The 26,217-nt window shown below is 44.6% G+C and overlaps 2 protein-coding genes across 8 annotated transcripts; one reads left to right on the top strand and one right to left on the bottom strand.

The window, feature by feature from the left end:
* Nucleotides 1–409: 409 nt before the first annotated feature.
* CCDC47 (coiled-coil domain containing 47) lies at nucleotides 410–10,392 on the bottom strand. 6 transcript variants are annotated; one of them, XM_085039915.1, is made up of 14 exons: nucleotides 10,277–10,392; nucleotides 9,744–9,817; nucleotides 7,890–8,155; nucleotides 7,642–7,749; nucleotides 6,637–6,811; nucleotides 6,330–6,451; nucleotides 5,807–5,872; nucleotides 5,337–5,438; nucleotides 4,387–4,497; nucleotides 4,002–4,087; nucleotides 3,222–3,280; nucleotides 2,592–2,701; nucleotides 2,262–2,429; nucleotides 410–1,985 (listed from the first exon to the last, which is right to left on the bottom strand). In XM_085039915.1, exons 3-14 carry the CDS (start codon nucleotides 8,148–8,150, stop codon nucleotides 1,905–1,907), a joined length of 1,449 nt encoding a protein of 482 aa, XP_084896041.1. In that variant the 5' UTR covers nucleotides 8,151–8,155; nucleotides 9,744–9,817; nucleotides 10,277–10,392; the 3' UTR covers nucleotides 410–1,904. The 6 variants fall into 6 exon arrangements, with proteins under 6 accessions (XP_084896041.1, XP_084896036.1, XP_084896039.1 ...); XM_085039910.1 differs by having other exon boundaries at nucleotides 7,890–9,817; XM_085039913.1 differs by lacking the exon at nucleotides 9,744–9,817 and having other exon boundaries at nucleotides 10,277–10,391.
* Nucleotides 10,393–10,397: 5 nt separating this feature from the next.
* On the top strand, nucleotides 10,398–26,110 carry DDX42 (DEAD-box helicase 42). 2 transcript variants are annotated; one of them, XM_085039900.1, is made up of 18 exons: nucleotides 10,398–10,543; nucleotides 12,229–12,465; nucleotides 13,067–13,217; nucleotides 13,809–13,870; nucleotides 14,891–14,927; nucleotides 16,353–16,502; nucleotides 16,718–16,822; nucleotides 17,351–17,470; nucleotides 17,982–18,158; nucleotides 18,652–18,780; nucleotides 19,014–19,113; nucleotides 19,321–19,368; nucleotides 19,843–19,940; nucleotides 20,107–20,383; nucleotides 21,253–21,479; nucleotides 22,696–22,806; nucleotides 23,264–23,365; nucleotides 23,906–26,110. In XM_085039900.1, exons 2-18 carry the CDS (start codon nucleotides 12,245–12,247, stop codon nucleotides 24,737–24,739), a joined length of 2,949 nt encoding a protein of 982 aa, XP_084896026.1. In that variant the 5' UTR covers nucleotides 10,398–10,543; nucleotides 12,229–12,244; the 3' UTR covers nucleotides 24,740–26,110. The 2 variants fall into 2 exon arrangements, with proteins under 2 accessions (XP_084896026.1, XP_084896027.1); XM_085039901.1 differs by lacking the exons at nucleotides 10,398–10,543; nucleotides 12,229–12,465; nucleotides 13,067–13,217; nucleotides 14,891–14,927.
* Nucleotides 26,111–26,217: the final 107 nt, after the last annotated feature.

Here is a 26,217-nt window from a genome sequence, read left to right as displayed (position 1 = left end):
AGGTGGGCAAGAAGGCCAATGGCACTTGGCTTGTCCAAAAGTGTGGTCAGCAGGATCAGGGCAGGACTGTCCCTCTGAGCTGGGCACTGGTGAGGCCATAGCGCAAGTGCTGTGTCCAGCTCTGGGCCCCTCAGAAAGATATGGAGTGTCCAGAGAAGGGAATGGAACTGGGGAAAGGGCCAGAGCACCAGAAGTGGCTCAGCCTGAAGAAAAGGAGGCTCAGCAGGAACCTTTGTGTTCTCCAGAGCTCCTGACAGGAAGGTGCAGCCAGGCGGGGATCAGGCTCTGCTCCCAGGGAACAAGGGACAGGGAACAAGGCCTCAAGCTGTGCCACGGGAGGTTTAAGTTGGACATCAGGAAGAATTTCTTCAGATTCTACTAAATGAAAGGAACACTAACACAAGCCAAGTAAAGCAGGAGTGTTTTCAATTATATTTTACTCTTCATTGGATTGTTCATTTGAATGTTCATATTACAAAATTAGCTGCCATGGCCCACAACTGGATGGGACTTCAGGAAAGCTGTCCACTTACTTAAAAGAGCACAAACTAGTATTTCCTTTCAAATAACTCTGTGAAACAATAACATATTAATCTTTAAAGCTGAATAGTGCTAAAATTCCACATAATCTACATTAGTTTTGGTTTTAAATAATTTTACCAACCATTATAAAATTTATGTATTTGCATGTATCAGGTTACAGACATTTGCATTTCAATCAAGGTGAAGTATCCCATGCTGGAAAAAAAGAGTTTAAGCAATTGCTGTTTCAACAGCAGCTAATTCTTATTGCCTCAGAACCAAGTTTCCACAAAGTATTGAACAAGAAAATGCAGGACATTGTTTCCCCACAAAACTGTTTAAAGTCTGTTACAAACAACAATAAAATGCCTTCTGGACAGGAAGCATTTATAAAATGCAGAGCTCTCCCAGCGAAGTGCTTGCACAGGGCATTCACTTCCTTCTTCCCATTTAGACTCAAAACCCTGAAGTGATCACTGACCAGATGAAGAGGACAAATATCCTCTGAAACATTTTCAATGGCTTGGGGAGATTGGCAACTGCAGGTACTCCACTGGATCTGGCTCCTGGCTGAAGTGAACTGGGCAGCAGCTGCTGAGATCAGGAGAGAAGTGGTTGAGGCAAACTTGAACCATTAAAAATATTGAAGGACAGCTGGTTGAATTGCTGACTCACCATGCACTCACTCCTGAAGAACACTCTGCTGACATCACAGACTTCACACTGTTTTCAGTTTGCAGCATCCAAACACACAAGTAAGAAAGTGTCCATGTATTCCATTCCCTTGGTTCTAACCCTCTCTATGTTTTACATGTAAGCCAATCATGCCCACAGGTCACCTAATACTTGCTTCAGGCCTTTGTTTGTAAAAAAAAAAAGAAGATAAAAAATCACTTCTATTCTACTGGGCTTAAATCCCTGAAGAATCCATACTGTGTATGGAAGGCTCTGTGTTGTGCCTTAGTGAAAATAAATGCACAGTAAATGTTTATTGTGCAGTTTTCCTCCCCCTAAGTTTTTCCGCTTTCCCTCCCAATAACTAAAACCAAAGTTTAAAACCAAAGCATGAATATGTTACCAGCACACATGGACAGGTTTACAGTCTTCTCTTTTTAAAGAACAAATGACAAAAAGCATCCAAGAATATTGCAATTTTTTTTAAACAGACAAGTAGCAAAACTTTGTACCACCTGGAACAGAACTGCCGAGACAAAGCTCTCCACACATTTTGCTGTAATACTTAAATAAGTAACACCAATGCAAGAACTTTTCTCTTAATGGTTACTAGTGTTCAAGGAATCAGAGGATTATGGAGTTATGTAGGTCTTTCTACCCTGTGAATTACAATTCCACAGGTGGCACTGAGACAATTCTCAGGACATTCACATGGCTTTCACTTTGATTTGCTTCATCTTCATCTGCTTCTTCTCAAGCTTCTTCTGCTCCCGCCGCAGAGCAGCTTCCTGTAGGCAAGGACAGGGATCTGAATAAACATGGGTGATCTCTTCAAAAGAGCAAGCAGATCATTTCAGAGCCGAACAAAAGCCCTCCAGCACTGGGTTCCCATCTCACTGGCAGCCTTCATGTGTTTCAGAAAGCACCAGCAAATACCCTGACAGTTGTCTGCCCTCCAGCAAACAGAAATCAAAGTTGCTACTGCTGCTATAGCTACAGGCAGCCCTGGAGATCTCCAGGAGGGATCTGCCAGCAGCCTGCAGCAGTGTGAACATCCACCTCACCTCCAGCCGACGCTGTTTCTCGGGATCCTCTTCGTTCATGATTCGCTCCTTCTCCGCCCGTTTCTTCTCCTCCCGGCGGGACTGGGCAGCCTCCTGTCTCTGCACGTGAGTCAGCTTGAGGAAGTTCTCTTCCACCCGAGCCCTGTTCTTGTCAGCTTTTTGTTTACCCTTTGCACAGAGAAAAGCAAATGCAGTTTATACTGATTTCCCCACGAGCAGGATGCAGGATCTCTAGCAGTCATACAAGAAACACAAGGCTCCAGTGGTAATGGTTGTAATGGTTCCAATTCCATACCGTGTCCAGAGGACAGAAAACCAGACACTACTCACTTCTCTGTTCAGCCGGAACTTCTTTGCTTTGTCAATGGAGTAGATAACCATGCTCATCAGAGGCAGCAAAGACTCCATGTCCTTTGGGGAAGTGTTGCCTGAACCAGGCACTGAAATAAAGAGTTTCTTGTTCATTCAGAGAGACTGGCAGGACTTGTCTACTTGCTGTCATGCTCTTCCCTTATGGCTCACACTGTTCATGAAATAAAGATGCTCTGATCCTGCTCTTTAGGAAGCTTCATTTGAAGCTATGGGCTTGAATTTTGAAGATATTTTAAGATCTATTCTTTTCTAGAACTGATTCCCAACAGGCCACTTTTATTTCAACCAGAGTAAATTGATTGAGTCTGCCCAAGTTCCTGCAAGGCTTGTGGTTTAAAAACAAGCCACCTTCAAGAGAGAGGAGTGTGAGCTGAGGTCAATAACAGCAAGACTGAGTGTCCTGTTAGCATGATAATATGCTGCTTAGTCCCCGGTGTATTGTTGCCTTCTATTTATCAATGAGCCTGTTACATGCACTGAAGTCATTCATCACACATTATCATTCACAGATGACAGAACACGAGCATGTGACTTAAACAAAAAGCCCGACACTCCCCCATAGACACAGACAGACAACAGTTCTCTTACCATTAAATGTAAACAAAAGTGTCTTTTTAGTTTCGGGCAGTTTTGTAAGCTGGCCCTCCCTGGAAGAAAGAACAAGTGTTTGGAATGAGTGAAGAAAAACACAAAGTAAGTAATATTGGTAAAAAAAACCTCATCATGAAGCAAAAGACACTTGGATAGTACTTGAATAAAATAAACATTAAAAGCCTAGCTATAACTCAAAGTTAAGTTTCAAACTATTCAAATTCCTGAACTGTTTTACCCAAAAGCCCGCAGGGAAAATGTGTGAGTGTGAAAACATACAGCACCAGCCCCTCTGACTGTCAAGTGAGCAGCTGAGCACTAAGAAGGCCTGTATGGTTTTAATTACATTCAGCTTCACACATCCCCTTGTTGTTCATACCACTAAAGATTTCTAAATATTTTAGGAAAACAAAATATTTTCCAAAGAGTTTAAGTATTCACTGCCCAAAATATCATAGTATTCTAATGTGAAAATCTCAGGCCTACCTTTCACAGATTCTCCACAATTTTAGTACAAGGTATAAACATAAGCTGTCTTATAATTAAATCAAAATATGTTCCTTTATTAATATATTTATATGCCTGTGAGCATAAGACACCCTTGCAAGGACCTACATGGTAATTCAGATAAGACATCACCCACTACCTGGCAATTCCGAAGCAGCCCCTGAAACCTCTGGACTAGGCGGCTCAGGGAAGCAGCAGAGATGCTGCCTCTGTGCATTTCTGAAGCACAGCTGAGACTAAGCCTGAACAGAGCTCTGGCTTTATACGTACTCTTGCATAAGTTTTGGACCGGAGAACTGGTCCGAGAATTGGACAGACTCGATCTTGTCAGCATAGTGTGTGAGGAAATGGATCATCTGAAAGAGAAACTGGAGTTAGTTTTCCCAACACCAATCCAGCTGCAGCCTACCCACTCCAGATGGATTTGCCAGGCTCCCTGCCCCTGGCAGGGGTTGGAGCTGGATGATTTTTAGGGTCCCTTCCAACCAAAACCATTCTATGGTTCTGTGTATCACTCAGGGAATTGCTTTGCTCAGCTCGCCACAGTGACACTGATAAAGATGTGAACTTTTCCAGAGCATACAAGCTGTAAATGCCAGGATTACCAAGGAGTATTTGTATTAATTCATTCGGGTACTTAAGGTATTAAGTTTACCTTAGCGTCCATCATTCCCTCCGTGACCTCTCCCATCTCTGACAAGATAGCCAGCGAATCTGGAAGCCCATATTTTGCACCAGACTTAGGTTTATCACTGCAGAACTCACTCTGTTTCAAAGAGAACAATAAGAAAGAAAAAGAAACACAAGCCTTTAAATATCAGACTGAACTGTTCTGGAACAGTGGGACCTCTAAAAGTACCTAAAAAGAAACAATAAAAAATACACTCAGTCACTGAGCCTGGCTGGGGATATTTCAAACAAAGTACCGCACACAGCATCAACAGTCTTTAAGTCAGTATTTTCCTTCAGAAGTCAGCACTTTAAGGAAAAAGATAAAACAATTCTAATACATCCATGCTGGAGCGTTCAAAGTGGATTAAGGCATTTTGCTTACATTATTTGATAACAGAACAAAAACTGGCACCCTACCAACCACACTTCATGCTATTACTTGAGAGAAAAGATTTGCAAAGCATTGCTTGTTATCACTGGATTCTTTGCAAGCTTTGCAATTCTTTTCAGGGCTTGAACATATGGAAAGTTTTAATTTCAGATCACGTAAAAACAGATTACTTAAACCTAAATTTTCCACATCACATATCACTAATGAAGTTTACTCTTCAATGCTTGAAGAAGTCTTTTGTGCAGATTAAATGAGGTGAAGCGACACTTGTGTATGCTGACAAAATACTGCAGCCTCTGCTAAACCAACTATACCCCAAAAGAAAAGTGTAAGCTGCTTTCCACTGCCTCTTTCCCTGCAGGTCTGTCAGGGGGGAGCACTTCTGATGTTTGATTCTGTTACACTTTTATCTGTAGATGAAAATGTCTTTTCCCCACAAGTTTCAACAGGTCGGTCACAGGTTTTCAGCTGTTCCCAAGAAAACAGTGAATATGCAGATTAGATTCTTATATGCTGTTATTTATCAATGTGCATGTACATACCAGGTCCTGCATCTCTTTCTGAAGTCTCACCAATGCTTTTCTGGTTCCAACAGCAAACACATATGTGTCCATATCTTCATCATTCATCGTGACTTTTATTTGCTGTGAAACAGACCAACATATGGGTTAAGCAGTCCTGTTCAGGTAGAATGAACAGACAGATGAACAATCACTAAGTATTTCAGATTGTAAAAACACTTTTTATCAAGATAAGGTCTTGAATCAGGATAGACTGCTCACAAAACCACTCAAATGATAAAACCCACAGATAAAGCAACTTCCAGTCATCAGCAGTTTGCATTTCACAGGCAGGAAAGAAATACAAACAATTCTTTGAGGTTGTTTCAACAGTTACTGAACTGGAAGATATGGAATACTACAGAAATCACCTGGAACAATCAAAAGCAGCAGAGCAGAACTGAAGGAATGCAACAGTTTATCAGAGCTAATCTGAAGGGCAGAGTACGCACCACTTGGTCCGACGCCGGCCTCATCATGCGCGCCAGGACATTCAGCAGGTCCTGTCTCTTGAGAAACTAAAAACATAAGGTGGTAAACACAGAAATCAGCTGAATAGACAACAGTAAAAAATTCCTTCCTAGTATCTAAGCTGTGTTTTCCCTCTATGACCAATATAGCTCAAAAGCAGGCCCACTTTCTGCATTGGAGGAGTTTCTCAGGGCTTTGTCCCCTCAAGTCAGAAAATGAACTGTGGGGCTGTTCCATCCCAGGTGCAGGGCTCTGGTTTCTATACTCTTTCTGCAAGCACTTGCTGTTTGGTGCTCACTTTAAGGGGCAGAACACAGGTCTGTACAGACCTTCAGATGATCAGTTTTCCTTCATGTGTGTGTATTCAGAACTCTGTATCTGAATATGAGCACAAAAGCCAAGCTGGGTTTTTTGAGCTGGCATTGCTCACACAGGAATGGAAAAGCCTCTCAAACCTGACAACTGGTGACACATAAACAGCACCACACACTCCCTCATCCTTACCTTTAACTGGATGAGCATTCCTTCACAGCACACCCTTCCAGAGCACCACAAGTTATATATGTGCTCGTTTTCTTGATTTAGTTTCCCAGTGCTTGTAGCTTCTTTATTAGTGCCATCATCCCCTGAGGAAAACAACAGTGAAAGAAAACTGCAATCTAAACTTGCAAATTGAGACACCACAGCTCAGCAGAAGGCTTAGAGCTGACAGCACCACAGTACAGAGAAGGATTCTCTATGGCCTAAATGCCAGTCTAAACACAGCTTTATTCAAATACTAAAACTGGATACTTGTCATTATGGAACTCACCAACAAGAGCAAAATTACTTTCTAGCAGCTCCCTGTGAGTGTTGAACCAAGCATGAGCCAGGCGGTTGTTTTTGTTCTTGCCAATGATGTAGTTCATGATGTAAGCCAGAAGACCTGTTACCATCAAGATCTCCATGTAATAACTCTCCCAACTGTTTTGAAGGTGAGCAGGTACCTATGTAAGGGAACAGAAACTGTTATTTATATAATGAAAAATTTTGGAAACACAGAGTACTGGAGAAGGTCCATCCCCAACACAGCAATAAGCTCCACAAAGGCAACAGCCCAGAGCTAAGCCTACATAATGCACTTGGGGCACAGTAATTACTGGGGCACAGTAATCATACAGGAAACAACTGATAACAGCATTCCCAAAATACCTGCTTAATACAAACAAAGCACTCACTTCCAAGTGAGCCTGGGCTAGCACATATCCCTCAGAGTAAACAGCCTAGCACTTCAATTCACTGAGCATTTGAGCTTGATGCCCTGCCCATCACAGCACTATCTGATGATCATGTAACTTCTGTGGAAATCCAAATGCCCAGGAACATTCTCAGGATGCCACCAAGAGCCACAGACTCCTTGGGGGAGCAGGGAAGCCTTCCAGACTTTGCCACCTCAGAGGCTAATTAGCCATTCTGCTATCACCATACCACCCTTGAGTCACAAAGTACCCAAACCTTAATTTTCACTACCAAGGTCAGTTATAATACCTAAAAAGAGATCTCAGGAGTAATAAAAATTCAGACCTTGAGTACCTGACCATTCTGTGAAAGACTGTTTTGGGAGACAAAAAGGTGATGCAGGGTGGGCAGTGAGACTGGCTTCAAAAACCATCAGAGCTGACAAATTCTAATCTGAAACTTCAGCCCCAGACAAGCTAAAAACACATTGTGTTCATTGTAAGTGTATATTAGTACCCCAGTGACATTCCTGGCATACTGTCTTAAGAAAATAAGTGATGGAATTCTAAATAGAAAGTGGATCAACAGTTATACTTACATTAACTATTGTTATGGGGTCTTTATTTTTGCTATGAGACGCATCTGGTTTCTCTTCGTACCCTTCAAATTCCTCATCATCATATGGCTCACTCTCAGTGTCACCTTCCTAAAGGACAAAATCACGAGCAGCATGAAAATCCAAAGCCCAGCAAGTAAAATCCAAAAAGAGAAGGTGAGAAAGAAAAGTGCAGAGAAATTTATTAGGAAATTGTATTAGGAAACACATAGAGGAAGGAGACACCTTACCTGTGCGTCTGCATCATCGAAGTCTTCCTGATTTTCATCCTGACCTTCAAGCTCTACAGTGGCTTCTTCTTCATCATCTTCTGTAGTGATGATCCTCTGAGGAGACTCTGTGACTGCATCTTCATTCACATCTTCAAATTCAGCAAAGTCATTATCATCATATTCCATAATGTCATCTCCATCCTCAAATTCATCATACTTTGCCAAAGAAAAGCTCCATGGGATGAACAGGACAGCAATAAAAATATATAAATTCTTCATTTTCACTGGAGAAAAAATTATATCAATCATTGCAAAAAGTCCTTGTCAATTCTGTTACATCACCAGTAATATCCAACACGTAATGCACAATTTGAAAAACTATGAAAGTTAGACCAGAAAGAGAAATAAACCACTACAAAACTGACTCTCCAATTGCATCTTCCAGCCAGCGCTGCCAGCTAACTTCCAAAATCACATTTGGGTCTACAGTTGTCATTAACCAGCAATTAGGCACAGTCAGAGCATTGAATGTGTAACAGCAGCAGTAAATCTTAAAATGCACTTGATTCATTTAAACAGCAATGCTCTGATAGCCTCTGCTAATTCAAAAGTGCTCATCTGTGATTTTCTAGGCTGCACACTCAGAACTAAGCCCCACAGTATCCCATCATGATTTCTGCATAGAGACAGAGACCTTTGGTTGGAAGTTGTGCCGGCAGGGGGGGAAGCAGGAAAAGGACGGATATTGCACTGCTCCTCAGAACAACACTGTAAATTGGGGCTCACGAGCCCAGAGCTTTCCCTGTATTGGCCAGAAACCTGCAGAGTTTGTCAGTTCACCGTTTTTTGCCCTCAGCTTCCTGTATCTTCTGCTTGAGTTCAAAACAGTTCCAAACTCCCACTCAGGCCGGGGGACATTCTCCAAGGTCTGAAAAAGGCAGCAATAACCCCCCCAGCTGCACTTCACAACCAGGCACAGAGTATCAGCTGCATCAGGCTCTGCTGTCAGGCTCATTTTACTCCCTCCCGCAACCAGATCTGAGTGGGAATCTGAATGTTAATCAGAGTGTTCTCTTACAAACTTAGAATAGAAATTATTTGTTTCTAAATTTGACCACCATTCCTCTGAGGGCCTCACACAGGGAATCCACTGCTGTGGATGACAAGGATGATCATCCTTTGTCAAAGGACTCCTCATTCCAGCAAAACCCTGCACAGAACATACTCACAGAACCTTAATCAGCATGGAAAGTTCATCAAGGCAGAGCACAGGAATTCAGAACATTGTGTGGGAACCTCACAATTTTATGTGAATTTAAGCAGAAAAAAACCTCCAAAATACTATTTAGATAGGATGGAATTTGCACTCAGAGGTCAAAAAAGACAAGGCAACAGAGCCACCTGCTCGACTAAACCCTGACAGTTTCACAATAAGAATTCCAACACTATTTGAGCACATCCACTTTCAGAAAACCTGACAATTCCAAACAGCTTCATGCAAAATAAACTTTTGCAGTCAATTCGAAGGATACAGTTGAGCTGGAGCACCCCTTTAACTCAGCAATCTGTCAGAATGGGTTCCAAGTACGAACACCAGGAAGCAGAATATCCTTAGTATGCCCTTCACGACCCACACACCACCGACTTTCCCTTGCACGAGGAACTGATTCATTCCCCGATCTCCACACCGGCTGCCCAGACCCCACTGGCAAGAGAAACTACTTCAAACAATCCGAAAGCAAACACTGCTGCTGCTGCTCCCTGTGCTGAACATTCACCAACTTGGGGCTTGGTCAATAAATCTCGAGCCTAGACCCGAGCTCAGGGGCAGATTTTGGAGAGGCACTTGTCCCCGGCAGGTCGGGTCCTCACCGTGACCGCCGCCCGAAGCGGGGACACCACCGCAGCTATTCGTTATCCCGCCGCTCCCGGGAGGCTCCCAGCTCCTTCCCGGAACACGAGTCAAGGTTAACAAGATAAAACCAGCGATCTGCCGCCCCGGGGCGCGGCTCCTCTCACACCCCCGGGCGGTGCCCAGACCCCCGGCCCCGTACCAGCTCCTCCCGCCCTGCGGCGCGCAGCGCAGGCCGCGCACACCCGGTGCCCTCCGCGCCAGGCTGCCCCTCCCGGGGGCATCGCCGGTACCGAGCTCCCCGGGGGGAGGAGCCCCGCCCGGCCGCCCCGGAGGGATGGGAGCGCGGTGTCCCGTCCCGGCGGGGCCGCAGGGGCCGCGGCCGCGTTACCTGAGTCACGGGCTCGGCCCCCGCCCTCCGCTCCGCGCCCGCCGTACCGGGCCGCATGCGCACTGCGGGCCCCGCCGCATGTGCGGGGGTGTGCGGTGTACACGCGTGGGCGGGGGGCGGGCGAACCCGACCCTGCGGCGCGGGAACCACCCGAGAACCAACCAGGAACCACCCGGGAACCAGCGCGGTCCCGGGGCCGCCGGTGTCGTTCCCCTCTCCCGTTTCTCTCCCGGCTCTCCGGCTCCCGCCTTTGCCCGATCCCGCCGCCCTCACGCCCCGCTGCTTCACCTACGTGCAGTGCGCGTGCGCCGCGGGGCGCGAGGCCGCTGTGCGTCACTCACGTACAGTGCGTGGACACGTCGGTGCGTCGCGTCTCCACCCCCCGCCCCGGTAACCGGGGAAGTGGCGGCGGCGGCTGCGGGGCCGCGGGTGAGTGAGAGGGGCTGAGGGGCGAGGGAGGGCAGCGGGGCCGGGGGCGGCGGAGGATCCTTCCCCGCCGGCCTGCGGGGCCTCTCGCGGGCGGGACCCACCGTATCCGCGGCCTGGAGCGGGCGCGGGCAGCCCGGGCCTGCCCCGCACAAAGGGCCCGCCCCGCACCGCGGCTCCGCGGGCGGGAAGGGCCACGCGCAGGGCCCGGTGTGCTAGGGCGACGCCTGTCCGGGGCTCTTGTTTCTCCCCCCGGCTCTGGTCCGTGCCATGCCCTGCGGAGGGCCATCCCGGCGGGCGGGGGTCCCTCCGTCCTTCTCTCCTGGAACGGGAGCGACTGAGGCGCATCGTACCGCGGATCCTGGCCACCGGAGGAAGGCTCTGTGCCCCGCGCGTTTCCTCCCGCGGAACGGCGGCCACAGGGCAGCGAAGCCTCGGGAGTTTTCCTGCAGTCTCTGCGTCTTGTAGGAACCTCTTCCTGGTCATTCGCTGCTGGCGAGTGGGCGAACTGACTACATTTTCTACTTTTGCTTCTGTATGACAATAAAAAAGCGGTTCTCCTTATTTTTTGAGGTAGCGGAAGCGGGGGAAAGGTGGATAAGTACAGTGAATAATTACAATCAGATTTTAACTTAACAGTTTTCAAAGATTCCCACTGTTGTCACAGCAGAAATGCATTTCCACCTCTCATCCTGCTATTGTATATTGTACGTTTTGGTCTCTTAGTGCCACGGATCTGCAAGTGTAAAAGCTACAAGGTGTGTCAGGACAGGAGGGAAAACAGGACTTCAGGGTCAGCTGCTGCCATGGAGGGAAAGCTGAACCAGCAGAGTTTCCCCCAAAATCTGCCACTGAGCTTTGGTCTTGACTTTAGATTTATTGAGCAAACCCCAAGCTGGTAAATGTTCAGCACAGAGAGCAGCAGCAGCAGTATTTACCTTCGGATTGTTTTGAAGTTGTTTTCTTGCCAATGAATTCTGATCTCATAGAAGATTCTCAGTGTGAGAATTTGTTTAATAAGACTTGTAGCCTTTGGACAGCTAATTATAATGCATTGGAAAGCAGTGGGTGTCTTACTCTCTTTCCTGCCTTACAGGTATAATTTGCTTGACCATGCAGATAATTAAAAGACTCAAGAATGGAAACTGTAAATCTTAATATATCAGTTCAGTTTTCGTCTTAGAAAATCAAGTTCTGGGCAGACATTTTATGTGGAGTGTTTAAAACACTGCTCTGGGCCTGTTCCTCTGGAGTTTTTGTGTTGGCAGGAGTGAGGTATTGACAAGCCATGAAACACTTATGGATGGGACTGTGTGGACATGCAAAATACGCCTTTTCATCTCTCGTTCCTCCTGCTGTTCAAAGTTCCAGCCTTGGGTTTGTTTGTCTTAGGTTGCAAACAGGACTGGTTACATCTTAAATATGCTTAAGTAATCTGTGAAGGACACAACCTGTTTTGGAAGACAACCACTTTGTTTTATTCTTCTTTGGAATTGTGGATGTGTTCACACTGACAAAAGAGCAGCACCCCATCCCTTTTTGGGAAACTGATTAAACTTTTGTCACTCACAGTTCCGCAAGTCCCTGTGTCATGATTGAAGTGATCAACTTTCAAGAAAAATGATGACAGTTATCTATAACTGCCTAAAGCAGAAAGGGCATTAATTTGTCTTTTCTCATTTTAATAGGTATATTGGGGACATCATGAATTGGAATAAAGGTGGACCTGGTACTAAGAGAGGCTTTGGGTTTGGTGGATTTGCCATAACCCCTGGGAAGAAAGAGGAGCCTAAGCTGTCTCAGCAGTCCCACAGTGCTTTTGGCACAGCTGGTTCCTCAGCAGCCTTTGCGAAATCGGGACCTCCTCAGCTGCCTTCCTTCTACAAAATTGGCTCAAAGCGAGCAAATTTTGATGAGGAGAATGCGTAAGTACAGTTATTTCTTGTGTCTATATAGCTCTCGATTTTCATGTTCTTATGTTTCCAAGGCCAGGGGAAGTATCTGTGACATTTAGATGTATAAATGCATAATAATATACTTAGAAGACTATTAGGTACTACAGTAGCCCATGGAACCTTTCCTCCTCCAGCTTTCCCCTCTCACTCTAGGGTGTTCTCAGAGTTGGAGCCAAGCAGGATAAAACTGGGTGTCTTTTGCACAGGAAAACGTTGATCTCCACAATTCTTTACTCACTCTTCTATCAGCTGAATAAACGTATAAGTAAGGCTGAGAAAGTTGGGATTGTTCAGCCTGGAGAAGTTTGGGGCTGACCTAATTGTGGCCTTCCAGTAGCTGAAGGGAGCCTACAAGAAAGATGGAAACTCAGTTTCATGATACATATTTGCCCTGCCATCACTTTGAACTTATAACATGAATAATTGTAAATAAATAAATCTCAACATCTTTTCTTGTGTCCATACTGACTTTTATTATCCATGTGGGTACCTTGACTCAACCAGAAGCCATGAAAGACAGCACAGTGCTGTCAGCTAGGTGCTGACTGGGCTGCTGTTAATTTCTTTTCAGATACTTTGAGGATGAAGAGGAAGATTCCAGCAACGTGGAATTGCCCTACATTCCTGCAGAGAATTCCCCCACTCGGCAGCAGTTCCATTCTAAATCTGCAGACTCTGACAGTGATGATGATCCTCTGGAGGCATTCATGGCTGAAGTGGAGGCAAGACTCGGCTTGGGAAATGTTTATTCATTGATGTGGCTGTACCTGTGTGCAGTCAGGGGCAGCAAATGTCACTAAGGGCTTTGGCAGCTGCAGTCAAAATGCCACTTAACTTTGGTTTTTATGTAGGATGGTGTTAGTTAGAACTCAAAAATGGATTAGATAGGCAGAGGGTGGATATTACTTACAATAATTTAACTATGTAACTGCTTTGAGGATGTCAGAACAATACAATGTGGAGCTCTGCTTGTCTCTGAATATCAAAATAAGGTTTTGTGCATTTTTCACTGCCTAAATGAAAATTGTATTTATCATGAGCTCTTTCTTAGCTACGGTTCTGTTATTAGCTGGATTCAGGAGGAATACGGAGAATTTATTTTCTCAACAACATTGTCACAAGTTTAGAGTATATAAATTCAAAGGTATTAGTAGAAGAATTTATTTAGCATAATCAGATACAGAACAAGAGAAAGTTTAGTCCAAGAAGTATTGTCTCTGTGACATAATGGTCTAACTATGCAGGAACATTTTTCCGTTCCATGTTTTACCATCTTGGTCTTTTTAACATATGACAATTTTATGACCTGTTAGGATCAAGCTGCTCGAGATATGAAGAGACTTGAAGATAAAGACAAAGAAAAGAAGAACGTTAAGTAAGTTCTCTTTTATCATTCCCATCCCTTCCTGTGTCTTTTATGGTGCTCAGAAAATTCCAATGGATTTTGTTGATGATGGTTGTTAATTAAATAATATAATATATACCTAGTAAACATTACTAACCATTGCATGATACCCTGTGGGTAATGGTTTGTGCTGTAAATATGGAATAACAGGGAAGAATCCATGGCAGCATCCTGTGGCAAGCTGCAACAACACTGAGAGTTATCCCACGGTAGAAGCCTTTCTAGGCCACAGAAATTGGGGCAGCATGTTGTACTCCTGCCACCTTCCAGATCAGCCTGGATAGTTTTTCTGCTTCCCACACCCTTGGAGAGATCAGGATGGTTTAGCTTAAAATTGCTTTTATGTGAGCAAAGTAACTCAGTGCTGCTGTTCCTGAAGTACTGAAGACTCTTCCAAACTTGGAGTAGGTTTTTAGACATTGAAGTTCATAGATTAGGTAGCACATGACAATTGGGATACTAAATTTGGAGTTTAAAAACAGTTTAGGTTTGTGCAGCTTATCTATTTGTTTTGACCAAGGAAAATATTTATGCTGTTGATTCTTGATAGAAATGTGCAATATATTGGTAGAATTTACATTGCATGGGGTTGATCAGATTATACATGGTCCTGACACAGAACACCGGATCCAAATCACCACCTGGGGAAGTTCTGAACTGGATTTGCACTTCCTGGCTCATATTCCTCTTCACTTATGGGACTTCTGTAGCATCAAGAGCTTAGACCAGGATGATCTTTGATGTGGCTTCTGCTGGGAAGATGGAGTCCTAATCTTTCAGTCTCAGTACTAGAAGTAAAGAGAAGTCTTTGCAGGGTCGCTGCTATGGTTGGCACCAGATATGAAAACTCCATGGGTTGGGAATATAAATGTTGCTGAGTTGAGTGTTGTGTCTTCCATGAAATCTGGATCTCAGCACTGATCAAATGAAACTATTGAGCTGAGTCTGTGGAACACTTGCAGGGAAGTTTTTTCTCCGCTTGTTTTTCAGGGGTATTCGAGATGACATTGAAGAGGAAGATGACCAAGTGAGTTCCTATGCAGTCTTTCTATCTTCTTTTTTGTTGTTTTGGTTTTTTTACCTTCCCTCTCCAAACACATAACTACTAGGGACAAACAAAATTCCAGTATCATGCACAGTATCCGGACAATTCAGCAGGAAGCTCTAGTGGTTACCCTGCTGTCTCTACCCTTCTAGGTGTTTTAAGAAGATTAGACAATTCAATTCATAGAAGAAGATTTTTTTCAGTTTGAACTTCAGCGTCCTGTACAGGTTTTTCAGTGTCTGAGGATCTTACAAATTGCAATTAGCACAAGCAGCTCCAGGGAACACCAGGGAGAGGCTCTTGGACTCTGGAGACTCCTTGCAGTGGAGTGTGGGGTCTGTTAAGGGCAACAATCAGGCTTTTTGATCCCTCTTTTCAGGGAAGCTCTGGTTCTCATTGAGGTTTATAAGCATCACTGTAGCAGAAATGATTAAGAGAAAAGACTTTATTTCAAAATAAACCTTACTAGTGAATTGTAGTTACTAACTCTTGTGGTACTTGCACTAACGCGGAGCTTGGCAGGGTTGTCTGGCCTTGAGGCCTTTGTTCCCAGTGTGGTGAGTGTAGCTGTGCCAAGGTTTGAGCAGAGGTGACTTATGCTTGGGGACAGCTGTTGTTCAAGTGTATTGTGTGCACAGCTCTGTGACTGAGGGATAGTTGGCCAGGAAAATGGATAAGCCAGATGAGGATATATGTATATTTGTAATTGAGCCTTGCTTTACAAATCTGATCTTAAATACTTGCTTCAAGTCAAGTGAGATTGGTGTTTTCTCTATGAGAAAGTCTTGGTGTGCCAGCGAGGATCTGAGAGACACAAACATCTTAGTGAGCTGTGAGGATGGCATGTGACAGGGTGACAGTGTCTTAACTTGGGCTTGTCTTGAAGGACTCTTCTGAAATAGTTTCTTTCATGTTTATTGTTGACTCTCACAATGAAAAATAGATATATTTTCATTTCTAAGAGTCTAGTTAGGGAAAGTAAAGAAACTATCTTTGGCATAGCATGTTAAAAAAATAAACATCATATGCTTAGAAACAATGTGATTGCTGGTTAGAAACCTACAGTGTTTGTGCATTATTCATGGGGAAATAAGAATAGATTCTTCTGTTGTTAAGTGTAACAAGACTTAGTAGAAGGAGTTGTTAAGCAGACAAATAAGAGAAGTTTGGTTTTTAAGAGCATTTTGTAGTGTAGCTGACACTGAAGTTGTTTTCTTCATTTTGTACTTCTTGTCCTTCTGGATGTGTCTGTTGGTGTTAGAAGAATCGGTTCTAGTGGATGTAGTTCCTTTTTTCCTCAATGGTGGGTGTGAAAGCAAAAAGCCACTTAGCACATACATCACTGCAACAAACAGTAGTAATTTTGCATCCTATTGTATGTGAGTTTGCTGATCTGTTTTGCTGCAGGAAGCATATTTCCGCTACATGGCTGAGAACCCCACAGCCGGTGTGGTGCAAGAGGAGGAAGAGGATAACCTGGAGTATGATAGTGATGGGAATCCGATTGCACCGTCCAAAAAAATCATTGATCCTCTTCCACCTATTGACCATTCAGAGGTAGGAAGGAATTCTGTTCTGTTTTCTTTGAGGCATTCCAGAACGCAGGAGCTGAGCAAGCCCCTGTAATATTTCAGTGCTGTCTGAGGTAAGTCATATTAAAGTTCCTTGGAATGGCTTCATTTAAGCAAATGTTATATCAGACAATTAAGAACTTCCGAAAAAAGGGAATATTGAGTCTGGACTAACCGAGTAATTAATTAATTACCTTGCAGATTGAATACCCACCATTTGAAAAAAATTTCTATGATGAGCATGAGGAGATCACCAGCCTGACCCCGCAGCAAGTAGTGGAGTTACGGCATAAGCTGAATCTCCGGGTAAGCTGGTCACAAAACTGTCCTCCCAGCACCTTTTAACTCCCTTTTATTTTTGGACTATCTTTGATTTCTTGAGAGTCTCCTATAGATTCGTGAAAGTGGGCAGTGAGGATTTCCAGTTGTGCGGTTTCACTTGGACTAAAGAACACCAGAGCTGGGAGTTAAAACTGGAAATATTATATGCAGAAATTAGTTCTTTGCAATTTCTGCATATGTGAAATTTGTGGCATGTTAATGGGGTGTCCTTCTGCAAAGGCAACTGTTTGGGGTAGGACACCAGTTATACACAAGGAGGTAAAAACAATGTTTAGTAGCTCATGTTGATTGACAGATAATCTAAATTTTTATACCTGAAAGTCTTATTTACACAACACATCTGGAATTTGCACTAGTGAAATTTAACATCCGCTCAAGAAATCAAATTATTTTTCAGAGGCAGAGAAACCTTTTTTTTTTTCTCTTTTTGTACAGGTTGCTCTTTGTTTTTCTCTCACTGTTCATGAACAAAAATCTTTCTCTCTTTCCAAGGTCTCTGGTGCTGCTCCTCCAAGGCCTGGCAGTAGTTTTGCTCATTTTGGGTTTGATGAGCAACTTATGCATCAGATTAGGAAATCTGAGTATACCCAACCCACTCCAATACAATGTCAGGTGAGTGTTGTTACTCCTCAAACTTCTAAAGAGAACTAAAAGAGCACATGCAAAGAACTCCCTCATCTGTATGAGGATGTGACAGATACAATTCTGGTTGCCTACAGAGAGCCGTGGGTTTTTCTAGAAAAACAGCTTTAATATTTTTAAAATAGAAGTTCCTTGAAGAGCTATGCAAACTGAAGGGATTCTACTGCAATGTTTTTAGCATTCTTAGAGCTGGACAAGAGGCATTTGTGTACATATAAACATATCCGTGGGGTGCTGTACTGTGCCCAGACAGTGATTTCATACAGGCCACCAACAGTCCAACACTGTAATAGCTTCCAGCCCTTAAAACAGGCTAATTCAGAACTGAACTTGTTAATAAAACTGTGTGAGCATTGACAGATTGTTGCTGCAAGTCCTCTGTTGTGGCCTTTCCTCTTGTTACCTGAGTTTTCCTGTATTGTCTAGCACAAGAATAAGCTACAGTGGGCATAACGTAGGGTTACAATCTCCTTCTTTTTAGGGTGTTCCAGTGGCACTAAGTGGCAGAGACATGATTGGGATAGCTAAGACTGGAAGTGGGAAAACAGCTGCCTTCATCTGGCCGATGCTGATCCACATCATGGATCAGAAGGAGCTTGAACCAGGCGATGGTCCCATTGCAGTGATTGTCTGCCCAACCAGGGAGCTCTGCCAGCAGGTAGGTGTGCAACATTCCTATGTGTGCCAGCCAGTCTTCTTGGGGAAGAAGGCAAAATTCTTGGCAAAAATTATCACAGAACCTCAGTAAAGTATTTGAAAAATCTACTCTGTGAATGAGTAGCCTGGCTCCAGCTCACAGCTCCTTTCTGCCCTTGTTTGCTTGAAGGATCGTGACAAATCTAAAATCTTTAATTTTTGCACAGTGCTCCTATATTATTTTTAGATATAAGAATGCTGTGGATGCATTGCCACAAATTATATGTGCAGAAGGATAGAGCCTGCAGGTTGAAGTATTGTCGGATGCCTAAATAGGTTTCTCAAGTTACCTGAAATTAACCACATGTATCAAAGTATTCATCCCTGAGGAGTTTGGAATAATTTCACTAAGTTGATAGCTGAAAAGTGCATTTCAGGAGCTGTGCTGTATTTCCAAGGGAGGTGTGTTGTCTCAGAGCTGTCTGAGCTGTGCTGTGTTTGTGTCACACTTTCAGATCCACTCGGAGTGCAAGCGCTTTGGCAAGGCCTACAACCTGCGCTCCGTGGCTGTGTATGGAGGAGGGAGCATGTGGGAGCAAGCCAAGGCCCTGCAGGAGGGGGCAGAGATCGTGGTCTGCACTCCAGTAAGTATCTGTGTGCACCAAGTACAAGCTTTGCACTGGTGAGCTTGAAAAAAGTTAGAAGAATCTGTTCCTATGTCATGAATATTGACAGTTAATTCCAGACTGAAGCCTTGAGATGTTTTCTGTTCTAAGTCTCTGAAGTCAGGGTAAAAAGCAGCTACGTGGTTGAAGTGGTTGTATATATCAAAATGATTTTAAATATGCTTTAAAAACTTGGAGTTTTTTCTTACTAGGGTCGTTTGATTGATCATGTGAAAAAGAAAGCTACAAATCTTCAGAGAGTCACTTACCTTGTGTTTGATGAAGCTGACAGGATGTTTGATATGGGGTTTGGTACGTATTGAACCAAAGTCACTGTTTTGGAAAACAGTGGTGCCCAGTCCCAGCTTAGTGGGTCTGTAAAATTAAATAGTAAGTGAGAGACACTCTCTGTTTCTGTGGTTATGTATTAAATAAAGCAATGAAACTGCATTTTTACTTAATTCTACTAAATAATGAGCATATAGCATTGATTAGAGCATTTCTTCTTCTCCTTTGCAGAGTATCAGGTCAGATCAATTGCAAGCCACGTACGTCCTGACAGACAGAGTGAGTAAACAGTGAGTTTGGAGCAGAGCTTGGATTTCCAGTTCTGGACACAGCCACTCAGGGGACTTGTGCCAAAGTCCACTGGTGTTATTCTCAGCATGGGCTGTTGGGAGGGAGCAGTTGTGACATGTGGGCATTCATCTCATCTCTCTGTAATCCTTCCACTGATTATACTCAGCAAAGATGATTAGCTAAATTCATGTTCATATGCCTTGAAATTCAGTGTTCTGAGCTGCCATGAGAAAGTTCACAGCAGTGTCCCATATTATCAACATTTCACATGCTGTGGAATGTGTTTCTGCTTTGTGGTATTCTAACAGTGGTTGGTAATTTCCATTAGAAGCCATAAACCCTCAGCTTCAGTTCACTGACACTCAGGAATTCAGGTCCTCCTTCACAACATCTGTGCAGAGTTTTCACAGTTCTGAAAGAAAGTTTCTACTTCAAGGAGTTTGAAGCCTGTTTCTCTTCCAGCCCTCTTGTTCAGTGCCACATTCCGTAAGAAGATTGAGAAATTGGCCCGGGATATTCTGATCGACCCAATCAGGGTTGTGCAAGGAGACATTGGAGAGGTAATTCTGTGATACTTGTGAGACACTCAGAGCAAGGAATCTTTCAGAGAAACTTGCAGGTAGTGCTGTGAGCTGCACTGCATTGTATTTCTTGTGATGCAGAATTTTCAGGAAGTCTGTTTATTCCTCCTACCTTCCTGACCCTTGAGGACATTTCTCCCCTCAGGCAAATGAAGATGTCACTCAGATTGTGGAGATTTTCCCCTCTGGGCCCAGCAAGTGGAACTGGCTGACGCGGCGCCTCGTGGAGTTCACGTCCTCTGGGAGTGTCCTCCTCTTTGTCACCAAGAAAGCCAACGCAGAGGAATTGGCCAATAACCTCAAGCAGGAGGATCATAACCTGGGGCTGCTTCATGGGGACATGGACCAGAGCGAGAGGAATAAAGTCATTTCAGAATTTAAGAAAAAGGGGATCCCCATACTGGTAGCTACTGATGTGGCAGGTATGTGACCTTGTGGAATGCAGCTCAGACAAGCTGTGGGTATCAGCAGAACGGCAAACATGTTTCAGTGGAAGGCAGCGAGGTTGACTTCTGCTCCTGGAGGATGCTTGTGTTCCAGGTGCTTTTAGGGACCAGGGAATATCCTGAGCTGGAAGAGACCAACAGGTGTAGTGAATGAGGCACAGACTCTCTTGATTCCAGCAAAGAGGACCATTTATTACAATGATGCAAGGCCTTTTATACTGTACAACTATGCAAGGCTTTTTATACTGTGCTAAAAATACTCTATGCAGGGCTTTATACTGTGCCAAAAGTATTCTGGCTAAAAATATTCTTGTTAGCATTCTTGTTAACTAAACAAAACACACGCTGGCCACGTGGTACTTCCCTTATCACCTCCCTTGTTGCTGTCCATGCACTCCTTGACCAATTAGCACTTTGATCAGGCGCTGTTCACACAAAGCTTACACAACTCGTTCTTGTCTGCATGTCTGCTGTACATTTCCCAAAGTGCTTTCAGTGAAGAAAAGTGAGCGAAGGCCCTTTACTTATTCTATAAGACTTTTCTCATCTCCTACATACAGGGATCATGGAGCCCAACTACTGGCCCTGCACAGACAACCCCAAAAGTCACATTGGATGCCTGTGTAGTACATGGCATTGGCAAGAGGGGTTATTTTTAGTTTCCTAATGATGCCTAAATTACAGTCTGACATATTTTTAATATACAGAAGGAAAATAAGGGGCATCTTAAGGAAGTTGTTGCTGTTCATTCATCAGTTGACTTTTTTTTTTGCCTGGTACTAGAGTGATTGCTTTGGCTTAATTGGGAATAATGACACTCCTCACCACATTGCTCTTTCTTGCAGCTCGAGGGTTGGATATCCCTTCCATCAAGACTGTCATCAACTACGACGTGGCTCGAGACATAGACACTCACACCCACCGCATCGGCCGCACTGGCCGCGCAGGAGAGAAGGGAGTTGCCTACACTCTGCTGACCCCCAAGGACAGCAACTTCGCTGGTGACCTGGTCAGAAACCTGGAGGGTGCCAACCAACATGTCTCCAAAGAGCTGCTGGATCTGGCAATGCAGGTATGAACCAGCAAAACTCCTCAAGATGAGGAAGTTTCACTCCAGATTCAGCACAAAATCAGCCAGTTCACATTGCTGGCTCCATCATGTGTCAGCAGTGACCTTTTGGGGATCTGGCCTGGTTTAAAGTAGGTTTCCTAGTGATTTAATGGCCTTTGAAAGAATCCATGAAGATTTTGGAACAGAGTATGAGATCTATTTTGGGGCCAAGCACTGCCTAGGAAATTAGGAGCTGTAATCTGCTGATGCCAGCAGAGCACTCCAACATCTCATTACAGTCTGATTTATGGCAGGCACCTGGGAGATGCAGCTTAGTTGAAAGCTAAACTAGAAAACAATTACAAGGACATTCTCTCTGTGAAAGGGTTGTTGCTTGATCATTCCACTTGCTTGGCAGTGCTCTCTGGCAGGTTTGCTGTATATAGATATGCCAGGTAGCTGCAGCAATTGTGCTTGTGCCACTGAACTCATCAACTCTTTAATTTCTTGTCTTTTGCTGCCTGTGTAGCTGCAAGAGAGCCCAGGCTTTTTGGTGACTCCCAGATTCCGAGATGGATTAGCAGGTCTCTGGCTACATTGGCAAGCAGCTTGAACAGCAGCAGCTGCCAGGAGTAAATACTTTTACTGACATACAGAAGTAGCATTTTCAGAAGAGACAGAATTAGTGAGGCAGAGCTCCTCTGGCTGCCTTGAGAGAAGCATGTAGAAGCCAACTGACTTACTCACATTTGGAGAAATTGTAGGGCATAAAGAGGTGCAGCCAACTATTATTTAAACACTGGAAACAGGAGGTCTGGTTGGGCTGACATTCCCTGGTTACTGCTTGGTACAGAAAGTTTTGCTGACAGATCCTCATTTCTCCTTAGGCAGGCACTGGGCTAAATCAGTGAAACCAAAGTATGAGCAATAGCAGAGCTCCCAAGTGATGGCATTGGAAATTGTGTTTATTCCTGGGTTTATTAGAATGCAAACCCCCAAAAACTTAACATGGGCAAGAGTCGAAGGCATAAAATTAGTTTTCGTGGAAAGCATTTGTTACCCAAAGCATCAGACCTACATGACACAACTGTCTACAGCAGCTGTGTGGTTGAATGGAAAACAGTATTTATGTTTTTCTTTTGAAATGCTCAGTTTCCTTTTTTTTCTGAGCCTCATTACGTGCATTTGTGAAGCTTTTTATTCCCTGTGTTGAGAAACATTTGTCCTTTTGTTACAGAATCCGTGGTTCCGGAAATCCCGTTTTAAAGGAGGGAAAGGCAAGAAGCTGAATATTGGTGGTGGTGGCTTGGGATACCGCGAACGCCCCGGGCTGGGCTCAGAAAATTCTGTAAGTAGAGATGCTGGAGAGGTTGTTCTCAGATTCTTGGAACTTTTACACATCTTGGTACTGGATTACAGTGTCTGCTCTAAAAGTTCACATAGGTCAGCATCTTTCAGAGTTAGGATCAAATATCTCAAGTGAAAGTCTCCTGTGCTGTTCTGCTCTTGTAAAGAGCTGCTTTTTCTAGAGCCAGAGTGACGCAGAAGGTTTGGAGGTTCCTCATAAAACAGGCTGTCACTGTAAAATAAATGCTAATAAATTACTTCAAAAGCCATTTTGAGGCTGAATCTTGGCAGAAAAGAAATGGAGCAAACTGTTCCACTGCTCAGGGCTCTCCAGAAGTCTGTCATCCTTAGTGGATGTATTTCCTGAGTGCAGGGACAGGATTGATCTGGGGAGTGGTTGAACTGAGAGTGTCTGTGTGGGATAAACCTCTGCAGTTGCCCTTTGTGTTTTTGCACAGGAGCGTGGAAACAACAACAGTGTGATGAGCAACTATGAGGCCTACAAGCCCTCCACGGGGGCCATGGGGGACAGGCTGACAGCAATGAAAGCAGCTTTCCAGGTTGGTTCTGTCACTTGGACTCCTGAAAATGCAGCAGCCCTGTTATTCCAGAGAAGTTGAGCATGGTGGTTGTGACCATGTCACTTGGAGCACACTCAGCAGTGCAGTCCCCAGTGGTGGAATTAGATTCAGGCTGGACTGAACGTGTTTGCACAAATTTGCCAAACTTACTTTATTTTCTGCTGCCTCTTTGCACTTCTTCCTTTCTGGATTCTGTGCCTGGGCTTGATCCTGTTGGGGTTGCTTAGCAGCAGTAGTGTAATTGCAATCAAAAGAAAGGGGAAACAGAAGCTCTTTCTCTTCAGTGTAAATATTAACCCCACTATGAAAGAATTCCCTTTTTGGTGTGGTCTGGTAGGAAGTGCCTGTTACTAGCTATGTGTCTGTAAGCACAGAGACTGAGTCAGTCAAAGACTGACTTTTTCTGAGAACTCTGTTTCCCCAAAATCCAGGGTGGGCTTGTAAACGCACAATGACTCCGAGTTCTGTGGAGCAGCACAGAGCCAAACCTGCTCTCTTTTGTGTCTTCCTTTCCTGCAGTCCCAGTACAAGAGTCACTTTGTTGCTGCAAGTTTAAATAACCAAAAGGCTGGGAGCTCTGCTGCTGGTGCCAGCGGCTGGACCAGCGCTGGGAGCCTGAACTCTGTCCCGACGAGTTCAGCACAGCAAAACGCCACCAATCCTGACAGCCACAATCCCATCGCAGCCACTGCGGCAGCAAAGGGTGTCCCAGGCTTCACCAGCAGCGGCAGTTTGAGCAGCGTTCCCACCTTCCCGAGCGCCGGAGCACAGAGCTTCAACAGCACCAATGCCAACAGTCGAGAGGGTGGTGCCAGTGGTGGTGGTGGCATGGTCAGAGAACGGTACAACGACAACCGGAACAGTCGCCATGGTGAGGCCCCGCGGCGTGGGGAGGGAGGTGGCCGTGCCGAGGGAGGTGGCCGTGCCGAGGGAGGTGGCCGTGCAGAGGGCAGTGGCCGCTACAACGATGCCCAGCGTTACAACGATGCCCAGCGTTACAACGATGCCCAGCGTTACAACAATGCCCAGCGCTACAACGATGTCCAACGTTACAATGATGTCCAACGCTACAATGACGTCCAACGCCACGGTGAAGGCAGTGGCCGCCACAGTGACCCTTCCCGGCACGGCGATGGCCGCCACGGTGACCTCCATCGCCACGGCGAGGGTCGGCACTTCACCGACTTCCCAGGCGGCAACCGCAACAATGGTGACAGCAGGAACAGCACCGAAGGGAGGAACAGTGAGAGCAGGAATGGAGAGAACAGGAAGGATGCCAGCAGCCGAGACAAGACAGATGGTTTTGCTGTCCCAGAGCCCCCAAAACGGAAGAAGAGCCGATGGGACAGTTAAAAGCTGGGGGTTCACAGCCTGGAATCTCTGCAGGTAGTGTTGTCTTTTTCCAGAGGATTTCTTGGGATTTTTGGGTAACTGGTTGTTGAGCAGCTGGGGCAGGAGAAGGAAACCATGAAAATGCCCCATGCAAGTTCATCTGCGGACAGATTCAACCAAACGAAATGCACACAACACTTAGTCAAAGAAATCATTTTGATAAAGCTCCCTGGGCTCTGCTTTGAAACATTCAGTGCTCGAGTGACTCTGCTGGATTTAAACAGATCTTCTTGACAAAAAGAAGCTGTTCCACATCATTGGAACGTTAAGAAACTGTTGTCCATAGAAGTATAAATTAGTCTTTTCTTAACCAGCGTACACATTTACAAACCAGTCCAGTCCACCTAGAGATGCTCAGGACCTGCCTGTTAGACATTAATCTTGCAGCAGTTTGGTCAGTATGGTGAGTTCTTCCCCCACCTCCTTTTCACATACTCTCTTCTCCCCAAATAATTTGGCCTCCAGGTTGCCCCTTGCCTCTCTCCCCATCAACTAAGAATGTATCAATTTGTTTTGCTGAAGGTGGGGCGGAGCAAGTAGGTTTTTTTTGTTTGGGTTTTTGGGGTTTTTTTTTTTTGTTTGGTTTTTTTTTTTTTTTTTTTTTTTTTTTTGGTGTGTGTGGGTATGTGGTGTGTGAGTGTGTGTGACGGTTCAAGGGATTCTTCTCCAGCCCAGCAAACCACAAATTCACTTGTAGTGTAGGTTGGATTCCCTGGCCTGTTTGTGTTCAGTACATCAATTCCAATCCCATTGCCCAGATATTTTTTTCTTTCAGAGAACCTCCTGTTTCCTAATATCCTTCATTCTGGTGGAAGCCTGCATAGCAAACCTGTCTCTCTGCTGTGCCTATGCACCCTCTGTTCTGAGAGGGTTGAGTGCTTTCTTCAAATTAAAAACAAAAAAAGGGAAAACAGTGTAGATACACAACAACAATCAGAGGCTGGAGCCCCCAGGAAGTGTGGCTAAAAGAAGAGGCTTCACTCAGAAATTCAGGGATCTGCTGCTCAGAAGCCTTTAGGGAGAACCCAAAAAACAATTAATGAAAAGAAACAGCTCAAATCTGGCCCCGTATTGGACACGTAGTAAATCTGTAAAATCTTGCTTGCCCGTTTTTAACTCGTTGTGTGTATTATCTGTTTATTAACTTTTTTTTTTGCCACAAGGTAGGGAAGAACTTTTCAGTTGGAACATGTCAGCACCCACTGCTGGCTCATTTCCACTGGAAGAAGTACCAGAAGCTGTCAGGGTTTTGTGACATTGTGATGTTTTCTTTATCACCTATGCATTTACTTTCTGCTTGCTCTAGTAAATGTTTTATTACTGGTACAAAAATACTCAGCATGTGCTTTTTATTCTCCACTTCCTTTGGCTACCCTGGAATGTGGATAGAGGACTGTCTGGAGATTTGACTGTGTCTGGCTCACCAGAAGTTAAGGATT

The sequence above is a fragment of the Lichenostomus cassidix genome, chromosome 27 (genome assembly GCF_008360975.1).
Source record: "Lichenostomus cassidix isolate B80296 chromosome 27, HeHo_3.0, whole genome shotgun sequence".
NCBI lineage: Eukaryota > Metazoa > Chordata > Aves > Passeriformes > Meliphagidae > Lichenostomus > Lichenostomus cassidix.
The sequence above is the reverse complement of the archived record's forward strand: the minus strand, read 5'-3'. Positions and strand labels throughout refer to the sequence as shown.

Bases quoted from the DNA above. Each gene is read 5' to 3' on its own strand.
- CCDC47 (XM_085039910.1), bottom strand. From the start codon at position 8,180: ATGATTGATATAATTTTTTCTCCAGTGAAAATGAAGAATTTATATATT. The intron at 5,873-6,329 runs GTAAGGATGAGG...TTATGTTTTTAG, and splicing joins GAATGCTCATCCAGTTAAAG to TTTCTCAAGAGACAGGACCT. The intron at 2,430-2,591 runs GTGAGTAGTGTC...CTCTGTGCAAAG, and splicing joins AGTTCCGGCTGAACAGAGAA to GGTAAACAAAAAGCTGACAA.
- DDX42 (XM_085039900.1), top strand. From the start codon at position 12,245: ATGAATTGGAATAAAGGTGGACCTGGTACTAAGAGAGGCTTTGGGTTT. The intron at 17,471-17,981 runs GTGAGTGTTGTT...CCTTCTTTTTAG, and splicing joins CCACTCCAATACAATGTCAG to GGTGTTCCAGTGGCACTAAG. The intron at 18,781-19,013 runs GTAAGTATCTGT...TTTTCTTACTAG, and splicing joins AGATCGTGGTCTGCACTCCA to GGTCGTTTGATTGATCATGT.